This window comes from Anolis sagrei, chromosome 1 (assembly GCF_037176765.1).
Source record: "Anolis sagrei isolate rAnoSag1 chromosome 1, rAnoSag1.mat, whole genome shotgun sequence".
NCBI classification, from domain to species: domain Eukaryota; kingdom Metazoa; phylum Chordata; class Lepidosauria; order Squamata; family Dactyloidae; genus Anolis; species Anolis sagrei.
The window spans coordinates 8,059,423-8,081,829 of record NC_090021.1 but is presented as its reverse complement, the minus strand read 5'-3'; the positions used below and the strand labels follow the sequence as shown (position 1 = coordinate 8,081,829).

At 43.5% G+C, this 22,407-nt stretch overlaps 1 protein-coding gene across 1 annotated transcript in view; it reads left to right on the top strand.

Annotated features, from left to right (window-relative positions):
- Window positions 1–22,407, top strand: part of INTS9 (integrator complex subunit 9) — a 112,587-nt gene that overhangs the window by 14,420 nt on the left and 75,760 nt on the right. Inside the window, exons 3-6 of the mRNA XM_060754690.2 lie at window positions 1,505–1,565; window positions 5,593–5,655; window positions 10,482–10,621; window positions 13,546–13,632. Coding sequence (XP_060610673.1) covers window positions 1,505–1,565; window positions 5,593–5,655; window positions 10,482–10,621; window positions 13,546–13,632 — 351 coding nt within the window. The remainder of the gene's footprint in view (window positions 1–1,504; window positions 1,566–5,592; window positions 5,656–10,481; window positions 10,622–13,545; window positions 13,633–22,407) is intronic.

The following is a 22,407-nucleotide window of genomic DNA, read 5'->3' as shown; positions in this document are numbered from 1 at the left end:
TTACTTGAGCCATTTCAATTGTCCAATAGAGATATTGTTCTCTTGTGTATTATGGATTTTGTTGCATGAAGACCTTGAGTCTGTTGAGATTTGAAAGTAATACAGTACATTCTGTTTACCAAACAATTGTCTCTCTTGTGTTCGAGAGTATTCTGAATATAAATATTTTGTCAATTGTGTAACTGTGATGAAAACACATAGGTTGCATGCCAAGGAGCCTGTTCAGTAGTCTCCAAGTGCTAACCAGATACAATCCTGCTTAGCATCCAAGATCAAATGAGACTTTGGTGCCTTTAGGGTATTTAGGTAACTGGTCTAGTGCACTGCATTGTATTTAGGCTCCTGTCAATATTTTGGAAACTTTAGAGACTCAGGCCAAACATGGCGGGTACCTCCATACAGAGGCGGCCCTAGGTAATTTTCAACGATAAGCAAACAGTATTTTGCCCCCCCCCCCCTCAACCAATCATTGATATATATTTTCTGTTCGTCGTGGGAGTTCTGTGTGCCATATTTGGTTCAATTCCATCATTGGTGGAGTTCAGAATGCTCTTTGATTGTAGGTGAACTATACATCCCAGTAACTACACTTGCCGCACTTGCTCCCTTGCCTGGCCTGCTTTGGGTTCAGAGGCGTGCCTGTAGACCCCGGTGTGTGCACCAAAAGTCACCTCTTCTCCTGACTTTCTCTTCAGCCATTGGGACCAAGAGAGAGAGAGAGAGAGAGGTGGAGATGCCCACCTTTCCTGAAGGTAGGCGCAAAAACAAAGGAGGGAGCGGAGGTGGGAGATACCAGCCGGAGGGGCTCTCTCTCTCTCTCTCTCTCTTGGTCCCAATGGCTGAAGAGAAAGTCAGGAGAAGAGGCGACTTTTGGTGTGCATGCTGGGGTCTTCAGACATGCCTCCGGACCCGAAGCGGGCCAGGCGCAGCGGCTCCACCCCTTGGCACACCTGCGGATTGGGGAGAGGAGAGGAGGCGGGTGGAGCGCCAAGGGATCGGGAAAGGGAGCCGGTCATGGGGAAGGGATTGAACGTGGACAACGATTGAGCACCAGCTCTGCTCGCGCACCCGGTGGCCGGGTGGAGCAGGAACGAGAGGGGCTAGGCGAGGCTCAAGGGCCCGGCCCCTTTGGGAAGAGGATCACCCGGCAGCAAGGCAAGAAAGCCGAGTCTCCCCCCAGACTGCTCGGGCTGTTGTGAGCTGAGGGGACGCTCCTCAAGTGGCAGTCGAGGGGCATTTACAGAGGCGCATCTGCGCCCCTGGCAAAATAAAAGTGTTCTGCGACCGCTTACTTCGCGTAATGGACGAGCCGCCCCTGCCTCCATAACTGTAACTAATTTGAAAAGCAAGTCTGCAAAAGAGAGAGCTTCTACTTGGATCTCCCCTTTGCAAAACATACATAGCAACGATGATTTACACCCAGTTCTCTTAAAACATGTGCTGATTTCATCATAAAAATCCATTAACACTGCTTTTTAAAATGTTTATTTTTTCATTCCTGCAGTGCAAGGCTCTCCAAACTCCCCGGCTGGGTCTTAAAGGATGGAAGCACTTTCCTGGATAAGGTAATGGACCGATGCTTTGGGCCTCCCAGTGAAACCAGCTCATTAGCTGACCAAATTGAGCCCGAGCAAATTTTATTTAACGAAAGAAATCAACAGGTTTGTTGCCAAAATTAATTGCATTTTCAGGTCAAATCACTTGAATGGTAGATGTCAAATGTATCTTGGAATGACTTCTATCAGCTCTTGTTTTTGTAGTAAAAGTGTCTCAGAGGCAGTGGTTTTGAAGCTGACAACTGGCAGGGCATTCTGCTCTTTGCAACCGATGAAAAGCCTATTAGACGAAGTACAATTGGCCCTCTATGTTTCCAAGTTTAACTAATGTAAATTGGATTGATATGTTCTCTCTTGGGGTCTCTAAATCCTCTGGTGCATCTCTGTCGTCAGCTTCTGCCAGAATTTGACATAAAGTCATGTTGGAGGAGTTAGATGTGTGTTCCTAGAGGGAAAGCATCTCTAGGTATTTGGAGGTCCTCTCGTGGGATTCTGTGGCCAACTTCTGACCAAAGTTGATCATAGAATTGTGCTGGAGGACAGAGAAAATCCTACAAAAGCCTCTTTCTCTGGTTAAAAATGTGAGTTTTGCGTGCCGTTTTATGGTTTCCAGGCTATCTGGCCATGTTCTAGCAGCATTTTCTCCTGACATTTCACCTGCATCTGTGGCTGGCATCCTCAGAGGATCTGATAGAAGTAAAGCAAGTGGAGAATTGTGCTGGAGGACAGAGAAAATCCTACAAAAGCCTCTTTCTCTGGTTAAAAATGTGAGTTTTGCGTGCCGTTTTATGGTTTCCAGGCTATCTGGCCATGTTCTAGCAGCATTTTCTCCTGACATTTCACCTGCATCTGTGGCTGGCATCCTCAGAGGATCTGATAGAAGTAAAGCAAGTGGAGAATATATACCTGTGGAATGTCCAGGGTGGGAGAAAAGAACCATTGTCTATTCAGCAAGTGTAAAGGGTGCAATTAGCAAGCTAGATTTGTATGTTGGGGTGCTTTAAATGCCATTTTCCTGCTTCTTGGCAAGGGGTTGGACTGGATGGCCCACAAGGTCTTTTCCAACTCTATGATTCTATGACTCTACTAGCTGTCCCCTGCCACGCGTTGCTGTGGCCCAGTCTGTTGATCTGGAAAATAAAGTAATGAGAAAGTGTTGGTTTCTAATATATGTAATTTGTTTCTCCTTGTGGGTAAACACTATTTCTTGCTGTTTCTTTGTCAGTGTTGATGTGGAGATTGTCTGGTTTTCCTACTCTGGAACATGCAACATATCATTGCCCTTCTTCAGGGATCCCTTTCAAATCTATGATACTATATCTCTCTGTGTGTGTGAATCATATCTATATCTATAGCTGGATGGCTCTTTGTCAGGAGGGCTTTGATTATGTTTTCTTACCCTGGTGAAGGGAGTTGGACTTGATGGCCTTGAGTATTTTCTATTGGTCATGAAGGTTCTGTGTGGAAGTTTGGTCCAATTCCTCTGAGGATGCTTGCCATAGATGCAGGCGAAACTTCAGGAGATAATGCCTCTAGAACAGGGGGTCTTCAAACATTTTAAAAAATCATAATGCAAATCATAATGTCAGGTATTTCTGCTCGTAACAAGCACTAGTACCTCCAGCCAGGTCTCCGTCCCTCATCACAGGTACCTCCAGCCAGGTACCTCCAGCCAGGTCACAGTCCCTCGAACTGTTAGAGGGCCGGATTATAATTTGAAGAAAACATGAATGAATTCCTATGGACATTGCACATATCTTATTTGTAGTGCAAAAAAACACTTTAAAACAACACAATAATTAAAATGAATAACAATTTTAACAAATATAAACTTATAGGATTTCAATGGGAAGTGTGGACCTGCTTTTGGCCGATGAAATAGGATTGTTGTTGTTGTTGTTGTGTGCTTTTAAGTCGTTTCAAACTTAGATTGACTCTGAGCAAGGGCCAGGTAAGGACTGTATCTGGCCCTCGGGCCTTAGTTTGAGGACCCCTGCTCTAAAACATGGCCATATAGCCCAAAAAAACCTACAACAACCCACTCTATCCTCACCTGTCCCCATCATTAAACTTTTTTTTTTTGGTCGTGTCAGGAGCAAATAGCTTCTGGTGTGAGAGAATTGGCCGTCTGCAAGGACGTTGCCCAGGGGACGCCTGGATGATTTGATGTTTTTATCATCCTTGTGGGAGGCTTCTCTCATGTCCCCGCATGAGGAGCTGGAGCTGATAAAGGGAGCTCATCCGCCTCTCCCCGGATTCGAACCTGCAACCTGTCGGTCTTCAGTCCTGCCGGCACAGGGGTTTAACCCACTGCGCCACCGGGGGCAACTGTTGTGCCTTCTTAGAATGACAAGAGAAGAGATTCCATCTGAACATGAGGAAGAACTTCCTGACTGTGAGAGCCGTTCAGCAGTGGAACTCTCTGCCCCGGAGTGTGGTGGAGGCTCCTTCTTTGGAAGCTTTTAAACAGGGGCTGGATGGCCATCTGTCAGGGGTGCTTTATTCCTGCTTCTTGGCAGGGGGTTGGACTGCATGGCCCATGAGGTCTCTTCCAACTCTTTGATTCTATGATTCTATGAAATGGATTGACCGGGATGCCGGCCACAAGGCAGGTGCCTGGGGTCAGAGGTTGACCGTTTGTCATGTATGGCGGGGACTCCTTGACTTGCCATTTGACTACACTTGTCTGAATCCAAAGGAGGCATTGGAATTCACCATGCATGTCCATTGTTCACCTTTTAACTTCTCTTGATGAGGTGAAAACCCTTCTGCCGTTAAATGTAATTGCTCCTTTGTTCTAAGTTAGCAAAAACGCGCAGATTTCTTGAGAACTGAGCCGGCGTCCTTTTTTAAGAGGGCAAAGTTTACTGTATTTTAGGGAAATGAGAACCAGAGTGGCGTAGTGCTTAAGGATTTGGGCTAGGATTCTGGAGGCAAGAGTTCAAATCCCTGCTCAGCCCTGAAAACCTACTGACATTGGTGTTTGCTACCTTGACCACACTCTGATGTTGCTCAGCCAGACATGTCCCAATTTCCATCGGTGAAATATTATTTATTTATTTATCATGTCAGGAGCAGACCAAAAAGTTGCATTGCATTTTTTAACAAACAGACGAACAAACAAAACACAAAGTTTGCAAGCTTGGTAGTTGATTAAATGTCCTTTGACCAGTATCTGGTCACTTGGAGTGCCTCTGGTGTTGCCGCAAGAAAGTCCTCCATCGTGCAGGTGGCGGGGCTCAGGTTGCATTGCAGCAGGTGGTCTGTAGTTTGCTCTTCACCACACTTGCATGTCGTGGATTCCACTTTGTAGCCCCATTTCTTAAGGTTGGCTCTGCATCTCGTGGTGCCAGAGCACAGTCTGTTCAGCGCCTTCCAAGTCGCCCAGTCTTCTGGGTGCCCAGGGGGGAGTCTCTCATTTGGTATTAGCCATTGATTGAGGTTCTGGGTTTGAGCCTGCCACTTTTGGACTCTCGCTTGCTGAGATGTTCCAGCAAGTGTTTCTGTAGATCTAAGAAAACTATTTCTTGATTTAAGTCATTGACGTGCTGGCTAAAACCCAAACAGGGGATGATCTGGAGATGATAGAATCATAGAATCAAAGAGTTGGAAGAGACCTCAAGGGTCATCCAGTCCAACCCCATTCTGCCAAGAAGCAGGAATATTGCATTCAAATCACCCCTGACAGATGGCCATCCAGCCTCTGTTTAAAAGCTTCCAAAGAAGCAGCCTTCCAAAGAAGGAGATGTCACTGCCTTGGTCCTTTCACTATTGGCTGCTACTTCCCGGCAGATGTCAGGTGGTGCAATACTGGCTAAACAGTGTAATTTCTCCAGTGGTGTAGGGTACAGACACCCCGTGATAATGCGGCATGTCTCATTAAGAGCCACATCTACTGTTTTAGCATGGTGAGATGTGTTCCACACTGGGCATGCAGAGTAGCATATCGCAAGGGCAGATGTCTTCACTGTGTCTGGTTGTGATCCCCAGGTTGTGCCAGTTAGAGGACATGCACTTAACTTTGCATTTCTTTCAGGAACTGAAGGACTGCTCCGGACGAGCCTTTGTGGATTCTGTTCCCGAGTTTTGCCTGCCAGAGGTGAGTTTGACTGCAAATCATAATGTCAGGTATTTCTGCTCGTAACAAGCACTAGTACCTCCAGCACCCAGCTGGCACTGAAATGTGATACAGGAGGGGTTTTGTCCCGTTGCTCTCCCAGACTCCTTTCCCTTGGAGGGGACTTGCAGTCATCTGAGTCCCAGGCCATCTGTCTCGCTTGAGAGAAAATTAACATTTCACAGGAGGATACCAGGGGCTCTTATTGAAATAATAGCGTCGCTGGATGGCTTTCCGATCCATTTCTCAAGCCACTTAGGGCTCCTGTTTCCATTTAAGAGAAGTGAGAACTGCAGACAGTAACTTTTTCTTCTTGAGGGGGGACCTTTTATTTCATTTCAAGCCTCATAAGAGAGAAATAACAGCTTAAGGGATCTGCTTACGTCAAGAGCAAATGGTTATAGCATTTTATGTAGTATTTTTTCAACAGGGCTTAAACTCCTTTGCATGTAATGCCATAGCAGCATTCACATTGATAATCTTGCAAGGTGGAATGATCTCATTATGCCCTCATTCCAGATTTGGGTGGTGCCGAGGCTGAGAGAACGTGGTCTTTCAGGGCCATAACTGGGGGGGGGGGGGGTAAACCAGGTTTCTTTTTTAACCTGACACATTGCAGGGTTAAAAAGTACATTGAAGTACTTTGGCCACATCATGAGGAGACAGCATAGCCTAGAGAAGACAATGATGCTGGGGAAAGTGAAAGGCAAAAGGAAGAGGGGCCAACCAAGGGCAAGATGGAAGGATGGCATCCTTGAAGTGACTGGACTGACCTTGAAGGAGCTGGGGGTGGTGACGGCCGACAGGGAGCTCTGGCGTGGGCTGGTCCATGAGGTCACGAAGAGTCGGAGACGACTGAACGAATGAACAAAAATTGCAGGGTTGAACTGCTGCTGAACGGCTCTCACAATCAGGAAGTTCTTCCGCATGTTCTTCCTGATTGCACCGGGATTGTGGCTCAGCTGGCTGAGTGTCAGCTGCATTAAGATCACTCTGACCAAAAGGTCATGAGTTCGAAGCCAGCCCGAGTTGGAGTGGGTTTCCAACCAATTGTGTAGCCTGTTGTCGACCTTTGCAACCCGAAAGACAGTTGCATCTGTCAAGTAGGAAAATTAGGGACCACCTTAAAGTGTGGGTAGGCTAAATTAACTAATTTATGAGGCCATAAAAAAAAAGACTCCAGCAAGCACTCCAGCAAAAAGCATGCGGGGAATGCGGACGTACTTCATCAGTGTCGCAGATGGATGATGAAAGCGACAGCTCCCCTGGCGGCCAGAAAAAGTTAAATAGCCTCTGTCTATGTCTGTATTTTGCTTCTGACACAATAAATAATAAATAAATATACTCTAGATCTAGGGAAGTAATGCTAGCCCTCTATTCTGCTTTGGTTAGACCACACCTGGAATATTGTGTCCAATTCTGGGCACCACAATTCAAGAGAGGTATTGACAAGCTGGAATGTATCCAGAGGAGGGCGACTCAAATGATCAAGGGTCTGGAGAACAAGCCCTATGAGGAGCGGCTTAAGGAGCTGGGCATGTTTAGCCTGAAGAAGAGAAGGCTGAGAGGAGATATGATAGCCATGTATAAATATGTGAGAGGAAGCCACAGGGAGGAGGGAGCAAGCTTGTTTTCTGCTTCCCTGGAGACTAGGATGCGGAACAATGGCTTCAAACTACAAGAGAGGAGATTCCATCTGAACATGAGGAAGAACTTCCTGACTGTGAGAGCCGTTCAGCAGTGGAACTCTGTGCCCCAGAGTGTGGTGGAGGCTCCTTCTTTGGAAGCTTTTAAACAGAGGCTGGATGGCCATCTGTCAGGGGTGATTTGAATGCAATATTCCTGCTTCTTGGCAGAATGTGGTTGGACTGGATGGCCCAGGAGGTCTCTTCCAACTCTTTGATTCTATGATTCTATGATTCTATAATTATGGCATTTTGGAAAAGAAATAATCAATTTATACTATTATCATCCCAATGCTCTTCACAATTTTTCGCCATGTCACTTTTTTTCAATTTGTTTACAAAATTCCGCGCAACCTTTGTGCTGCATGGCAACTCCCCAAATTGAAGGAATACTTCGATGTCAGGCTTGGTCACTGAGGGTCGTTAGGCTTTAGACTCACCCTCTCTGCTATTGCATCCAAATCGATGGGCTGAGCTTTGTGAGCAGATAATTTGTCCATTTCAAGACTAATCCCATTACCTGCTCCATAGTAACTCAGTTAGTGGTTAAGTCTTCTGCTGAATTTTCGAGACTGACCTCACCAAGGTTATAGCCTTGCCAGTAAATATTTCTAATTATAATTCCCGTAACAGGGTATAAAAATCTTTTTTGACCTGTCAGATCTTTAAATGTTGGGGAAGGCAACTTCAGATGGCAATATTCAACCAGGGGGTCCAAATTGCAAGAAAAGGGGATGTGAGGAGGAAATTCCAGATCGAACCTGGTCCAACAGACTCCCTATGGCAGGTAGTTGTCTCTGGAGGCTGTTAAGCTGGGACTGGAGGTTACCTGTCAGTCCATTCCTCTTATCAAACAGATCTTACAGTGAAGAATGGTTTAGGTGGAATATGTTGTAATTTTGATCCATAGGTTCATGTTTTAGTTCCTTGAGCAGCATAAAACCACCTTACTTTGTCTGCTCCATTTCCTCATGAGAAGGCCACCATTGGGACTTGAAGGTCTCTGGAATCTCCAGGTCATGTTCTCTGGCAACTAATACAAGAGACACACTGTCTCTTTACTGGACGTTGGGTTTGCAGAGTGAAAATTGAAGAGGGCTCTTATTGCTTTAATACTTATGTAGAAACCTAGAAGCCAAGATGGCTCAATGGGGGCTGTTGTACTTTGTCCATATCATGAGAAGACAAGACTCAAAGGAAAAGACAATAATGCTTGATGAGGCAGAAGGCAGTAGTAGGAAAAGAGGAAGACCACATTCCACATGGATAACTCAATGAGGGAATCAAGACCTGTGTAGGACTGTAGAGGACAAGGTGACTTGGAGGTCTCTCACTCATGAGATCACCATAAGTGGAAGTTGCCTTGATGGCAGTGTATTGTCAAAGGCTTTCATGGCCAGAATCACTAGATTGTTGTAGGTTTTTTGGGCTACATGGCCATGTTATAGAAGCATTCTTTCCTGACGTTTCCCCTGCATCTATGGCAGGCATCCTCAGAGGTTGTGAGGCACCCCAGAGATTGTGAGGATCTCACAACCTCTGAGGATGCCTGCCATAGATGCAGGGAAAACGTCAGGAGAGAACGTCAGGAGAGACATGGCCATGTAGCCTACAACAACCCAGACTTGATGGCAGTCGACAACAAAGAAAAAGGACATTCAACACATGTTGTTTGTTATCTGGTTGCATGATCAGAAACATCTGCTGAAATTCCCTCTGGGTTCATTTGCTTAACCAATTACAGATCCATCTAACCGTAGTTTTGCCTAGCCCACATTTGAGTCGTTTGTTTGCCAGAAGGTCATGGGAGACCTTGTCAAAGGAAGGCCTTCCTGAAATCCAGATGTGCTACATCCACGTCATTCCCTGCATCTACCCAGCTTATAACATTATCAAAAAAAGAGATCGGATGAGTCTGGCATGACTTCTTTTTGATAAATCCGTGTTGACTATTAGCAATGACTGCATTTGTTTCTAAGTGTTTGCAGACCACTTCCTTGATGATCTTTTCAAGAATCTTGCCTGGTATCGATCTACTAGACTTTGTAAATACTACAAGTTGTAGTTTGTTGTTTTTTTTTACAAAAGGTAGAAGTTGTGCTTTGTCTGCTTCTCAACCGAGGGGAGTGCTTCTGCTGAAGAAGGGGGTTGGCTTGTTGCAGAACAAAGAACCCCAACAATTTGCTCAGACAGCATGGTATATGGTAGGCATGGGCAATCCATGGTTCAAAATGTTTCTAAAGTACTTACAAAACTAGAGGGGCGCTGCTGCTTTGCTTCTAAACCGTTGCTAAAGTTCTGGTGGTGAAAATTTCAGAACTCTAACAAAACTTTCAAAATGTCATTATAAATGGCAATTCCTAATTGGTTCTATCAGAATAATTCCCAATAACAAAATAATAATTTACCAGAGGAAATGACGTAGGGCAAAACAAAATAAAATAAAATAATGATTTTGAGAAACCATACCTAGAAAGGCAAGCCGTCAGGCTATAGAAGAAATAAATACAAATAGAGGTAGATGAAGACGCGGAGAAGAAAATTGGGAAGCCAACCCCCCCTCCCCCATTTTTACCCCGTACTTTCCTCTCCTTAAATTCCCCCCACACATTTCCCCCTGGGTTTTTTGTTTTGTTTTGTTGTTTTTTTTGGTCCTCTCTCCCCTCCTTTCCTTCCCAGTTATATCCTGATCTTTCCCAGCAATACCCCTTATATTTTTATCTTTATTCTGAAAAATCTTAATAAAAATGTTAAAAAATAACATAATAATGAAATTTTGAAAGTTTTGTTAGAGTTCTGAAATTTTCACCACCAGAACTTTAGAAGCAAAGCACCTGTACTCTCTAGTTTTGTAAGTACTTTAGAACCATGGATTGCCCATGTCTAGTATATAGTAGGCTCATGCACTGGTTAGAGGATCTGTTTACCAGTATTAATGCTACTGGAATGTGGCCATACAGCCCAAAAAACTCAAAGTAACACAGTATTTCTGGTCATGAAAGCCTTCAACAACACGATCTGTGCTTCCTTGAGCTGACTGCAGGACAGTCAGGTTATAAATGTCTTAGTAAATTAAGCAAGTATTTCCAGGCAGTGTCCAATGATCTCACTCTTAATTTTCAGATGGAACTGCTGGACCTGTCCACGGTGGATGTAATCCTGATCTCCAATTACCACTGCATGATGGCATTGCCCTACATCACAGAACACACCGGATTCACCGGAACGGTGTACGCCACGGAGCCCACCGTTCAAATTGGCAGGTGAGGAAAATCCACTTAGCGTCATTTTATCTAATCACTTTTCATTCTCCGTTAAAGGAAAGTGCCAAGGAGGAAGGGAGAAGAAGCAGAAAGGATATCATGAGAGGAGGAACGGTTGCTTCTAATGTTCTCAGGAGCCATTTAAGACAGGATTGAACCTGAGCCAAGGAAGACTCTTGGCAGCCCTGTGTGGCTTTGGGTGTTTTAACTCCACGTTGCCCAACTACTGTGGATCAGCCAAAACATGCACTTTTCACTTCTCCCTTTAAGTGCAAGAGGAGACTAGAGTATCAACTCTGGGGCACCCAAAGGAAACTCTTGTTATGGCTTAGTTTGCCAACTTCAAAGCTCACAACTTCACAGTTGAATTGAAAGACTTTAAATGCACCACTTTGGGCTACAGGATTTCCACTTGCAGTTGGCTTAAAGTGCTATAGAGTTGGATCAAGCTGCCTTGACCATGTGGTCTTAACCTGCTGTTCATCATCCCTATGTGAACTCCAGTGAAGAAGGGTATGACTTCCATTTTTGAACTCCTCTTTCCCAGTATTTTCATTGACATTGAGACCAATTTTATTTGACACGTGTCAAACGCAAGGCCCAGGGGCCAAATTCAGCTTGCCATGCCATTTTATGCGGCTCTCCAGATGCTTGGTTCTACTGGCTAGATCAGTGGTTCTCAACCTGGGGTCCCCAGATGTTTTTGGCCTTCAACTCCCAGAAATCCTAACAGCTGGTAAACTAGCTGGGATTTCTGGGAATTGTAGGCCAAAAACATCTGGGGACCCCAGGTTGAGAACCACTAAGCTAGATAATTTGACACCCTACTGATGATCATCCTAAGATATTGTTATGATCCACTGTCAGATCCTGTAGCTCAGTGTTTCTCAACATTTGCATTGGGACCCGTAGGTAGGGTTGCGAGGGGGGTATCAGAGGGGTCAACAAAGACCATCAGAAAACACAGTATTTTCTGTTGGTCATGGGGGTTCTGTGTGGGAAATTTGGCCCAATTCTATCGTTGGTGGGGTTCAAAGATCTCTTTGATTGTAGGTGAACTACAAATCCCAGCAACTACAACTTCCAAATGTCAAGGTCTATTTTCCCCAAAACTCCAGCAGTGTTCACATTTGAGCATATTGAATATTTGGGCCAAGATTTGTCCAGAGCCATCATTGTTTGAGTCCACAGTGCCCTCTGGATGTAGGTGAACAACTACTCCAAAACTCAAGTTCAATGCCCACCAGACCTTCCCAGTATTTTCTGGTGGTCATGGGAGTTCTGTGTGCCAAGTTTGGTTCAATTCTATCATTGGTGGAGTTCAGAATGCTGTTTGATTGTAGATTATCTATAAATCCCAGCAGCTACAACTCCCAAATGACAAAATCAGTCCCCCTTCCCAAACCCCACCCGTATTCAAATTTGGGCATATTGGGTATTTGTGGTAAATTTGGTCCAGTGAATGAAAATAGATAAAGGTAAACAGGGCCATAGCCAGAAAAAAAATTCGGGGGGGGGGGTTGAAACTTTTTTTAGCAAATCATGAAGAGTAGTTCGATAACACAACAACAACATTTTTAATACAGTCCAAAGACCCTTATTGCTCCGTAAAAGGTATAAAATACACGGTATGCAATGTTAGTAAGGCCAAAAATAGGGGGGGGGGGGGTTTAACCTGAGTTTGAACCCCTACCCCCCCCCCCCGACTATAGGCCTGAAGGTAAAGGTTTTCCCCTGACATTAAGCCCAATCATGTCCAAATCTGGGGGTTGGTGCTCATCTCCATTTCTAAACCGGTGTTGTCCGTAGACACCTCCAAGGTCATGTGGCTGGCATGACTGCATGGAGTGCTGTTACCTTCCCGCTGGAGCAGTACTTATTCATCTACTCACATTTGCATGTTTTTGAACTGCTAGGTTGGTAGAAGCTGGGGCTGACAGCAGGAGCTCATACCGCTCCCCGGATTTGAACCAGTGACCATTCGGTCACCAAGTTCAGCAGCTCAGCGCTTTAATCCGCTGCGCCATTGGGATATGAAAATACAACCTGAATGTCAGATATTTACATTACTATTTATTTACATTACGATTCCTAACAGTAGCAAAATTACAGTAATGAATCATAGAATCATAGAATCAAAGAGTGGGAAGAGACCTCATGGGCCATCCAGTCCAACCCCTTTCTGCCAAGAAGCAGGAATATTGCATTCAAATCACCCCTGACAGATGGCCATCCAGCCTCTGTTTAAAAACTTCCAAAGAAGGAGCCTCCACCACACTCCGGGGCAGAGAGTTCCACTGCTGAACGGCTCTCACAGTCAGGAAGTTCTTCCTCATGTTCAGATAGAATCTCCTCTCTTGTAGTTTGAAGCCATTGTTCCGCGTCCTAGTCTCCAGGGAAGCGGAAAACAAGCTTGCTCCCTCCTCCCTGTGTCTTCCTCTCACGTATTTATACATGGCTATCATATCCCCTCTCAGCCTTCTCTTCTTCAGGCTAAACATGCCCAGCTCCTTAAGCCGCTCCTCATAGGGCTTGTTCTCCAGACCTTTTATCATTTTAGTCGCTCTCCTCTGGACACATTCCAGCTTGTCAATATCTCTCTTCAATTGTGGTGCCCAGAATTGGACACAATATTCCAGATGTGGTCTAACCAAAACAGAATAGAGGGGTAGCATTACTTCCCTAGATCTAGACACTATGCTCCTATTGATGCAGGCCAAAATCCCATTGGCTTTTTTTGCCGCCACATCACATTCTTGGCTCATGTTTAGCTTGTTGTCCACGAGGACTCCAAGATCCAAGTAGCAAAGAAATTAATGTTATGGTTGGGGGTCACCACAACACGAGGAACTGTATTAAGGGGTTGAGAAACACTGCTGTAGCTGAAATCTGTATTTTTTTATTGATGTTACTCCCACCCACAGGCTTCTTATGGAAGAGCTGGTCAACTTTATAGAAAGGGTGCCAAAGGCTCAATCTGCGTCCTTGTGGAAAAACAAGGAGGTTCAAAGGTAAGCCTTGTTTTCCTTCACTCTCACTCCAGTTTTGTTATTTTCATGCTCCCAATGCGCCTTGAATTAGCAGATGTAGCCTTGAGAATGTGTCCTCAGAGTCACCCTCCATCCATCAATGGCCTTGAAAGTCCCAAGTATGGTAGATTTCCTTGTACACTTGCATTAAGAGAAGGTGACATATTTAAAGGAATACATTGGTGAGAGAAGCACGAAGCAAAACCAGTGTTTGGTTCTGCTTTTTCCTTTTAATTAACAGTAGTTTGCCACACGTCTTTGCTCGCGGGGGGCTCTCTCTTGCGCGGATGCATGCGATGGCCCAAAGTGTTGCTTCATTGCATTATCGTTTGCAGCTCATTTGCTCCTGCCTGAATCGGTTGCATACGACCCGAGTTGTTATCTTCATTATTATTATGAAGCACTGGAGCATTTTAAACCAAGAGCTTTTCAAAGAACGTACTAAGTGCATCAGAGCAGTTTATGTTTTCACCCCATTACCTTGTGCAATCTGAGCTAATTGCTGGCAACATCTAGTCCCATTGAGTTATTTTTTTAAAAAAATCCAAATGGAGTCTTGATGGTTTATATAACGTTTGCATCCTTCGATTCCCAACTAACGGGGGCATGTTCTGAATGGATGCTAGAGTCTAGATCAGAGGTTCCCAGGCTTATTTGGTCTACTACCCCCCTTTCAGAAAAATAATAATAATTCCCCCTCTCAGAAATCTGTCTTCTTTAAATGAAAAAAAAAAAGACCAGAAAAATACTGTGGGAAATTTGCATTGATTTCAATATCTGTATTTATATCTACCATATATACTCGAGTATAAGCTGAGTTCATTTTATCATGTTGTTATTGACATTATTATTGTTGTTATTATTTTACTGATACAAAAACAAAGTATGTCACAGCAAATTAGATCTATATGCTGGATTTCGTATCACAAATTCACAAGTTGAACACTTCCCAAACATCTAGGACTGTGTGATGTATTTTCGAATGATGCGTGCAGATCCAGGTCAGGTGGCCTTTTGCAGTTGACAGATCATGATTTTGTTAATGTTTACTGTGTCTAAATGCTGACTGAGATCTTTTGGCACGGCTCCCAGTGTGCCGATGACCACTGGGACCACCTGTACTGGTTTATGCCAGAGCCTTTGCACCGGGACTGTGGTGCAACTAGCTGGGAATCAGCTGCATTAAGATCACTACTGACCGAAAGGTTATGAGTTCGAAGCCAGCCCGAGTCGGAGTGAGCTCCTGACCAAAATTGTGTAGCCTGTTGTTGACCTTTGCAGCCTGAAAGATTGCATCTGTAAAGCAGGAAGTTTAGGTACCACTTATGTGGGGAGACTAATTTAACTAATGTACAAGGTCATAAAAATTTCCAGGAAGTATGCAAAGAATTAGGAAAGTACTTCATCAGTGACACAAACGGACGTTGATGCGACAGCTCCCCTGGTGGCCAGAAGCTGGAATGTTAAATAGCATTAAAACAGTATTAATCACCATATCATCATTCCAGTATCATCATTATTGTACTACATTATTATTAATTTTGCTACTTTTATTATTTTTCTGTACTTACTATTGCTTTTATTACATGTATTATTTTACTCTATTATTATTATTATTATTATTATTATTATAAATAATAAATGTAATAAAAGAATAATAATAGAGTAAAATAATGGAAATGTAATAATAATAATAATAATAATAATAATAATAATAATAATTGAAAAGTCAACAACAGATACCAAATGTAGACTCTGCAAGGAAGCAAATGAAACAATAGATCACATCCTCAGCTGCTGCAAGAAGATCGCGCAGACAGACTACAAGCAGAGGAAAAACATGGTTGTGGCTCACAAATGGAACTCTGAAAAAGGAGACGGAGGGCCTGATTCTGGCAGCCCAAGAACAATTCATTAGAACCAATGCCATCAAACCCAGAATTGAAAAATCAACAACAGATCCCAAATGCCGACTCTGCAAGGAAGCCGATGAAACAATAGATCACATCCTCAGCTGCTGCAAGAAGATCGCGCAGACAGACTACAAGCAGCGGCACAACACCATTGCTCTGATGATTCATTGGAACTTGTACCACAAATACCACCTGCCTGCGACAAAGAACTGGTGATATCACAAGCTGGAAAAAGTTACAGAGAATGAACACACCAAACTCCTCTGGGACTTGCGGATTCAGACTGACAGAATTTTGGAGCACAACACTCCTGACCTCACAATCATGTTAAAAAACAAAGTATGGATCGTCGATGTCGCAATCCCGATGCCCGACCACTGTCTCCCAAAGCAGTTGCTCTACTCCCAACTCAAGAACGGAAAACGGAATGTTGGTGGACAGGAAAAGAGATTTAAAGATGGGCTCAAACCCAACCTTAAAATCTCTGGCATAGACACTGAGAGCTGGGAAGCCCTAGCCCTTGAGCGCTCCAGCTGGAGGTCAGCTGTGACCAGCAGTGCTGCAGAATTTGAAGAGTCATGAATGGAGGGTGAAAGAGAGAAGCGTGCCAAGAGGAAGGTGCATCAAGACAACCCTGACTGAGACCTCCTTCCACCTGGAAACCAATGTCCTCATTGCGGGAGAAGATGCAGGTCAAGAATAGTACTCCATAGTCACCTACGGACCCACCAGAACATTGATCCTGGAAGACTATCCTACTCGTCCAACAAGGGATCACCTAAGTAAAGTAATACGGTATATCCTACAATATCAAGATGTTGTAGTTGTCAATCAAACACATTAAAATTTAAAATTATAAAAACTTTAAGAAAGTTTACACACAGAAACTTTACAGAAACTTTACAGAAACTTTACACACATTACACACAGAAAGTTACGAGGAAGGAGGATAATGTTAAAATAAGAATTGCACATAACATTACAATAAGCTTAAATAAGAAGGGTGAAACTTGTGTGCTGCTATCAACTGGTGAACGTTCAGCTCTATTTTTGTCAGCAGCATTAATTACATTTTTAAGATGCTTATTGAACTTGTCGCACAATTCAGAAACCATCTTAATTAGATTCCATACGTGTCACTTATATATAGTATCGTATTGTGAAGAAGTCCTTAACCGCACGTATTCCTGCTGATGCATGCTAAACTTCCTGAAAACGTGCGAGACACTCGCCTACCAATATTTGCTTGTTAAGATTGGTTGGCAGATTTGACCACTGATTACGAGGGTTGAATGAAAAGTAATGCCTCCACCTTCATTACGTGGGTTTGGATGGGAATATTTTAATAAATCAAACGCAGAAATACTCCTAATGTGCTCTTTAACTACCACTATTTACTTTTCCACATAATCACCAGACAATTGGATACATTTCTGCCAGCGATGAACAAGTTTTCTGAAGCCGTCACGGAAGAAATTGACACTCTGTTTCTGCAACCCATTTATTTATATTATTTATTTACTGTATTTGTATACCGCCTTTCTCAGCCTACCAGCGACTCAAGGCGGTTTCCAACAAAACAGTATACACAGTATCATTACACAATTTAAAACATTAAAATTACATAAATCACACCACAATAAAAACAATATCACTGGCGTCTCCTTATTGTCAAGCATTGTCCAGTTCCATCGTCAGTCATCAGTTCCTATATCAGTTATTTGTATCCGTTACTCTGTGTTTGTGAATGCTTGCTCAAACAGCCACGTTTTGAGTTGCTTCTGAAACGTTAAGAGGGAGGGAGCAGATCTAATCTCTCTGGGGAGAGCGTTCCATAGCCGGGGGGCCACTGCTAAGAAGGCCCTGTCTCTCGTCCGCACCAAATGTACCTGGGGCCGAGAGAAGAGCCTCTCCGGACGATCTCAAGGTCCTAGATCCGTGATGGTGAACCTATGACACGCGTGTCAGCACTGATACGCATAGCTATTTTTGATGACATGTGGCCGCATACAGAGAAGTACGCCTTATAAGAGCCAATCTAATTCCATCTAAATCTACAAATTTAGCACCTGCATATTTGAGCATTGTTCACTCCATAACTCAGCATGGAATATACATTTTTTTCTTATTTAAACTATAAATATTGCAAAATTATGTTTGTTTTTTCTCGAAGTTGACACCCCACCCAAGTTATGCTCAGGTTTTTGGCAAATTTTGACACACCAAGCTCAAAAGGTTGCCCATCACTGTCCTAGATGGTGCAGAGATCTTCCTATAGCCAAGCAAAGCAATAATGTGACCCACACATTTCTGTGAAATGCTGATTATGCAGGTGCCTTGAAGACACATATACACAACAAGCAACTGTACTACTAACCCTTTAATTATGAAGAAGTTTTATGTTAAATGATAGTAGACAATAAGCTAAGTAATGCAGCAGTGAGCCTCACCAATAACACTATGTAACAGCATTTTAATTTTTTTTTCGATTCCTGGTTTGAAGGTGTTATTTCCTGTTTAATTGCGTGGCACTAACTTCGAAAGTAGTTGTTCTTCTCCAGAAACTGCATTTTTGTGGCTGCCACGAACTGTGTTGGATTGGTTGAGACTCGATGAGACAGTCATTGAAAAACTAGGGCAAAATGTGCTTTATTAATGACTTAGATGAAGGGCTAGAAGGCATGATCATCAAGTTTGCAGACGACACCAAATTGGGAGGGATAGCCAATACTCCAGAGGACAGGAGCAGGATTCAAAATGATCTTGACAGATTAGAGAGATGGGCCAAAACTAACAAAATGAAGTTCAACAGTGACAAATGCAAGATACTCCACTTAGGCAGGAAAAACGAAATGCAAAGATACAGAATGGGGGACGAGGCCTGGCTTGAGAGCAGTAAGTGTGAAAAAGATCTTGGAGTCCTCGTGGACAACAAGTTAAACATGAGCCAACAATGTGATGTGGCGGCAAAAAAAGCCAATGGGATTTTGGCCTGCATCAACAGGAGCATAGTGTCTAGATCTAGGGAAGTAATGTTACCCCTCTATTCTGCTCTGGTTAGACAACACCTGGAATATTGTGTCCACTTCTGGGCACCACAATTCAAGAGAGATATTGACAAGCTGGAATGTGTCCAGAGGAGGGCGACTAAAATGATCAAGGGTCTGGAGAACAAGCCCTATGAGGTGCGGCTTAAGGAGCTAGGCATGTTTAACCTGAAGAAGAGAAGGATGAGAGGAGATATGATAGCCATGTATAAATATGTGAGAGGAAGCCACAGGGAGGAGGGAGCAAGCTTGTTTACTGCTTCCCTGGAGACTAGGACAAGGAACAGTGGCTTCCAACTACAAGAAAGGAGATTCCATCTGAACATGAGGAAGAACTTCCTGACTGTGAGAGCTGTTCAGCAGTGGAACTCTCTGCCCCGGAGTGTGGTGGAGGCTCCTTCTTTGGAAGTTTTTAAACAGAGGCTGGCTGGACATCTATCAGGGGTGATTTGAATGCAATATTCCTGCTTCTTGGCAGGAGTTTGGACTGGATGGCCCAGGAGATCTCTTCCAACTCTTTGATTCTATGATTCTATGCTGCAGGATGTTCCGCCAAAACAAAATTTTTGCAGTTTAATAAACCATGTTTTTATGATTGAACCAATGAGGAAATGACATTTATAAATGTAATTTCCTCATTGGTTCGATCATAAATCATGTCCCATAGTGTAATAGCTTTGAAAGTAAAGAATGGACTGCCATTGCCCAGTTTCTGAACGACACTTCTGGTCCCAAGCATTTTGGATAAGAGATACTCAATCTGTACTTCTACTTTTTTCTTCTTCACCTATTTCCTCTTTTCCTTCTTCCTCCTCTCCATCTCCATTATTTGTTTATATCCCAGTGTATCTAAATATTAGGATTCAGGGAAGCTTACAAAATATTTATTTATATTTATATTCCACCCTTCTCATCCCGAAGGGGACTCGGGGTGGATCACAGAACACATATACAGCAAACATTTAATGCTGTTATACACTGACAAGGCAAACAACTGTACATAGATAGAGGTATACATAACCTTTCCCATCTTCAGCATCTTGGAGGCTTGTGCTGGTGTCATGAATGTCTTTTCAATTACTTTAAAGCATAGGTTCTTTTTATTGCAACTTCCAGTGTGAAAGGGTATATCAGATTACAGAAAAACATTTAGATATACAGAAATACCGATTCTATGCAATTACATTGGATTTATACTTTCATGGCTAACAAACAAACAAAGGGGAATTACATTTTCACTCAACATTCACACCACATGTACACGGATTCATCCTCAGGCCTTCAAATATTACCATATCCTTTTCTCCCTCCTTGGAGAAGCACCTGTTAGGCCAGACCCTGATTTCCTGCCGCCTGTCAATGTATAGTTCCATAACTTACATAACGCCAAAACTTCTAAGAACAATGCCAAGCACCAGATCTCTGTTTTCCATACAGCAGAACCTGACTCCCTGCGCAAAATTTAAGACTCCAGAAGCACTTCTTCCTCTTCCCTTGAGAAAGAAGCCCGAAGTGACCACACCGATCCCGTGCAAATCTGCAACTATCCATAAGTACGCTATCTCTCTTTTTCCGTGGAGCAGAGCATAGTGGGTGGAACAGACTCCTCAGGTCTGCCACACTTTGAGCATTATTAGATTGAGTCTTTTATAGGAATATTTTGCTGATGTAGTCCCAAAGTTGTAAATTAATGATAAATGCCTTCCACCCTGGACCCATCTCAGATTCCTGGCCAGATTTTGATCTTCTTAATTGGTGTTGACAAACACAAGGCTTGTGTTCACTTCCTTCTTAACATTGTAAACATTTCTGTTATCACTGTCCCAGTTCTTATCAGAGTTTACTTTTCAGTTCTTATTAGCAGATTTTAATCACAGTCCAGCAAGCAGGTAGTTAGTCATTGCAGGTCTTAATATTATACTGGTGTCTCCAAAATTATTAACTCCATTCATACATCCTTCTGTTCTTCCATTCATTCCCACACGTCATTATATCAAATCCACATTTCTCAAATCTGCATATTATTTTTTTGTGACACTTGCTTCTGACCACCGGGGGGGGGGGGGTGCTGCTGCTCCTCTTTCCCTGCCGAAGAGCTTTGTTTGTAAACTTCTTCCTTGATCAAATCACCGGCAATTTCCTTATGGATGCCTTAAATACTTCCCTGCTTTAAAGTGGCACCTATTTACTCAGATTTGCTTTCAAACTGCTAGGTAGACAGAAGCTGGGCTAAAGGCCAGGAAGTCACCCCGACCTGGGCTTCGAACTGTCAACCTGTTGATTGACAAAATTTACAGCAGCTGGCAATTGACCTGCTGTGCTAAAGCAAATGTAGAGTAAAATACAAACAAAACCTAAGTAAAGCTATGTATGTATCTAGGTATCTACGTATGTAAGCAAGTCATGAAATTAAAACCACTTAAACCTCTATTAAAAATAAAGCATAAAAAATCCACAAAAAAGTGGACCATGAAAATCCCATTGCAACCAATTCCAGAAAGGCTGTTGGAATAGGAATATTTAAGGTAAAGGTAAAGGTTTTCCCCTGACATTGTCCAGTCGTGTCCTACTGGGGATTGGTGCTCATCTCCATTTCTAAGCCGAAGAGCCGGCGTTGTCCGTAGACTCCTCCAAGGTCATGTGGCCAGCATGACTGCATGGAGTGCCGTTACCTTCCTGCTAGAGCAGTACCTATTGATCTACTTAGATGACTTAGATGAAGGGCTAGAAAGCATGATCATCAAGTTTGCAGACGACACCAAATTGGGAGGGATAGCCAATACTCCAGAGGACAGGAGCAGGACTCAAAACGATCTTGACAGATTAGAGAGATGGGCTAAAACTAACAAAATGAAGTTCAACAGTGACAAATGCAAGATACTCCACTTTGGCAGGAAAAACAAAATGCAAAGATACAGAATGGGGGACGAGGCCTGGCTTGAGAGCAGTAAGTGTGAAAAAGATCTTGGAGTCCTCGTGGACAACAAGTTAAACATGAGCCAACAATGTGATGTGGCGGCAAAAAAAGCCAATGGGATTTTGGCCTGCATCAATAGAAGCCTAGTGTCTAGATCTAAGGATGTAATGCTACCCATGCTCTATTCTACTTTGGTTAGACCACAGCTGGAATATTGTGTCCAATTCTGGGCACCACAATTCAAGAGAGATATTGACAAGCTGGAATGTGTCCAGAGGAGGGCGACTAAAATGATCAAGGGTCTGGAGAACAAGCCCTATGAGGAGTGGCTTAAGGAGCTGGGCATGTTTAGCCTGAAAGAAGAGAAGGCTGAGAGGGGATATGATAGCCATGTATAACTATGTGAGAGGAAGCCACAGGGAGGAGGGAGCAAGCTTGTTTTCTGCTTCCTTGGAGACTAGGACGCGGAACAATGGTTTCAAACTACAAGAGAGGAGATTCCATCTGAACATGAGGAAGAACTTCCTGACTGTGAAAGCCGTTCAGCAGTGGAACTCTCTGCCTCAGAGTGTGGTGGAGGCTCCTTCTTTGGAAGCTTTTAAACAGAGGCTGGATGGCCATCTGTCAGGGGTGATTTAAATGCAATATTCCTGCTTCTTGGCAGAATGGGGTTGGACTGGATGGCCCATGAGGTCTCTTCCAACTCTAGGATTCTATGATTCTATACTCACATTTGTATGTTTTCCAACTGCTACATTGGCAGAATCTAGGGCTGACAGCGGAAACACATGCAGTCCCCGGATTCGAACCTGTGACCTTTTGGTCAACAAGTTTAGAAGCACAGCAGTTTAACGCACTGCACCACTGGGGACTCCAGGAA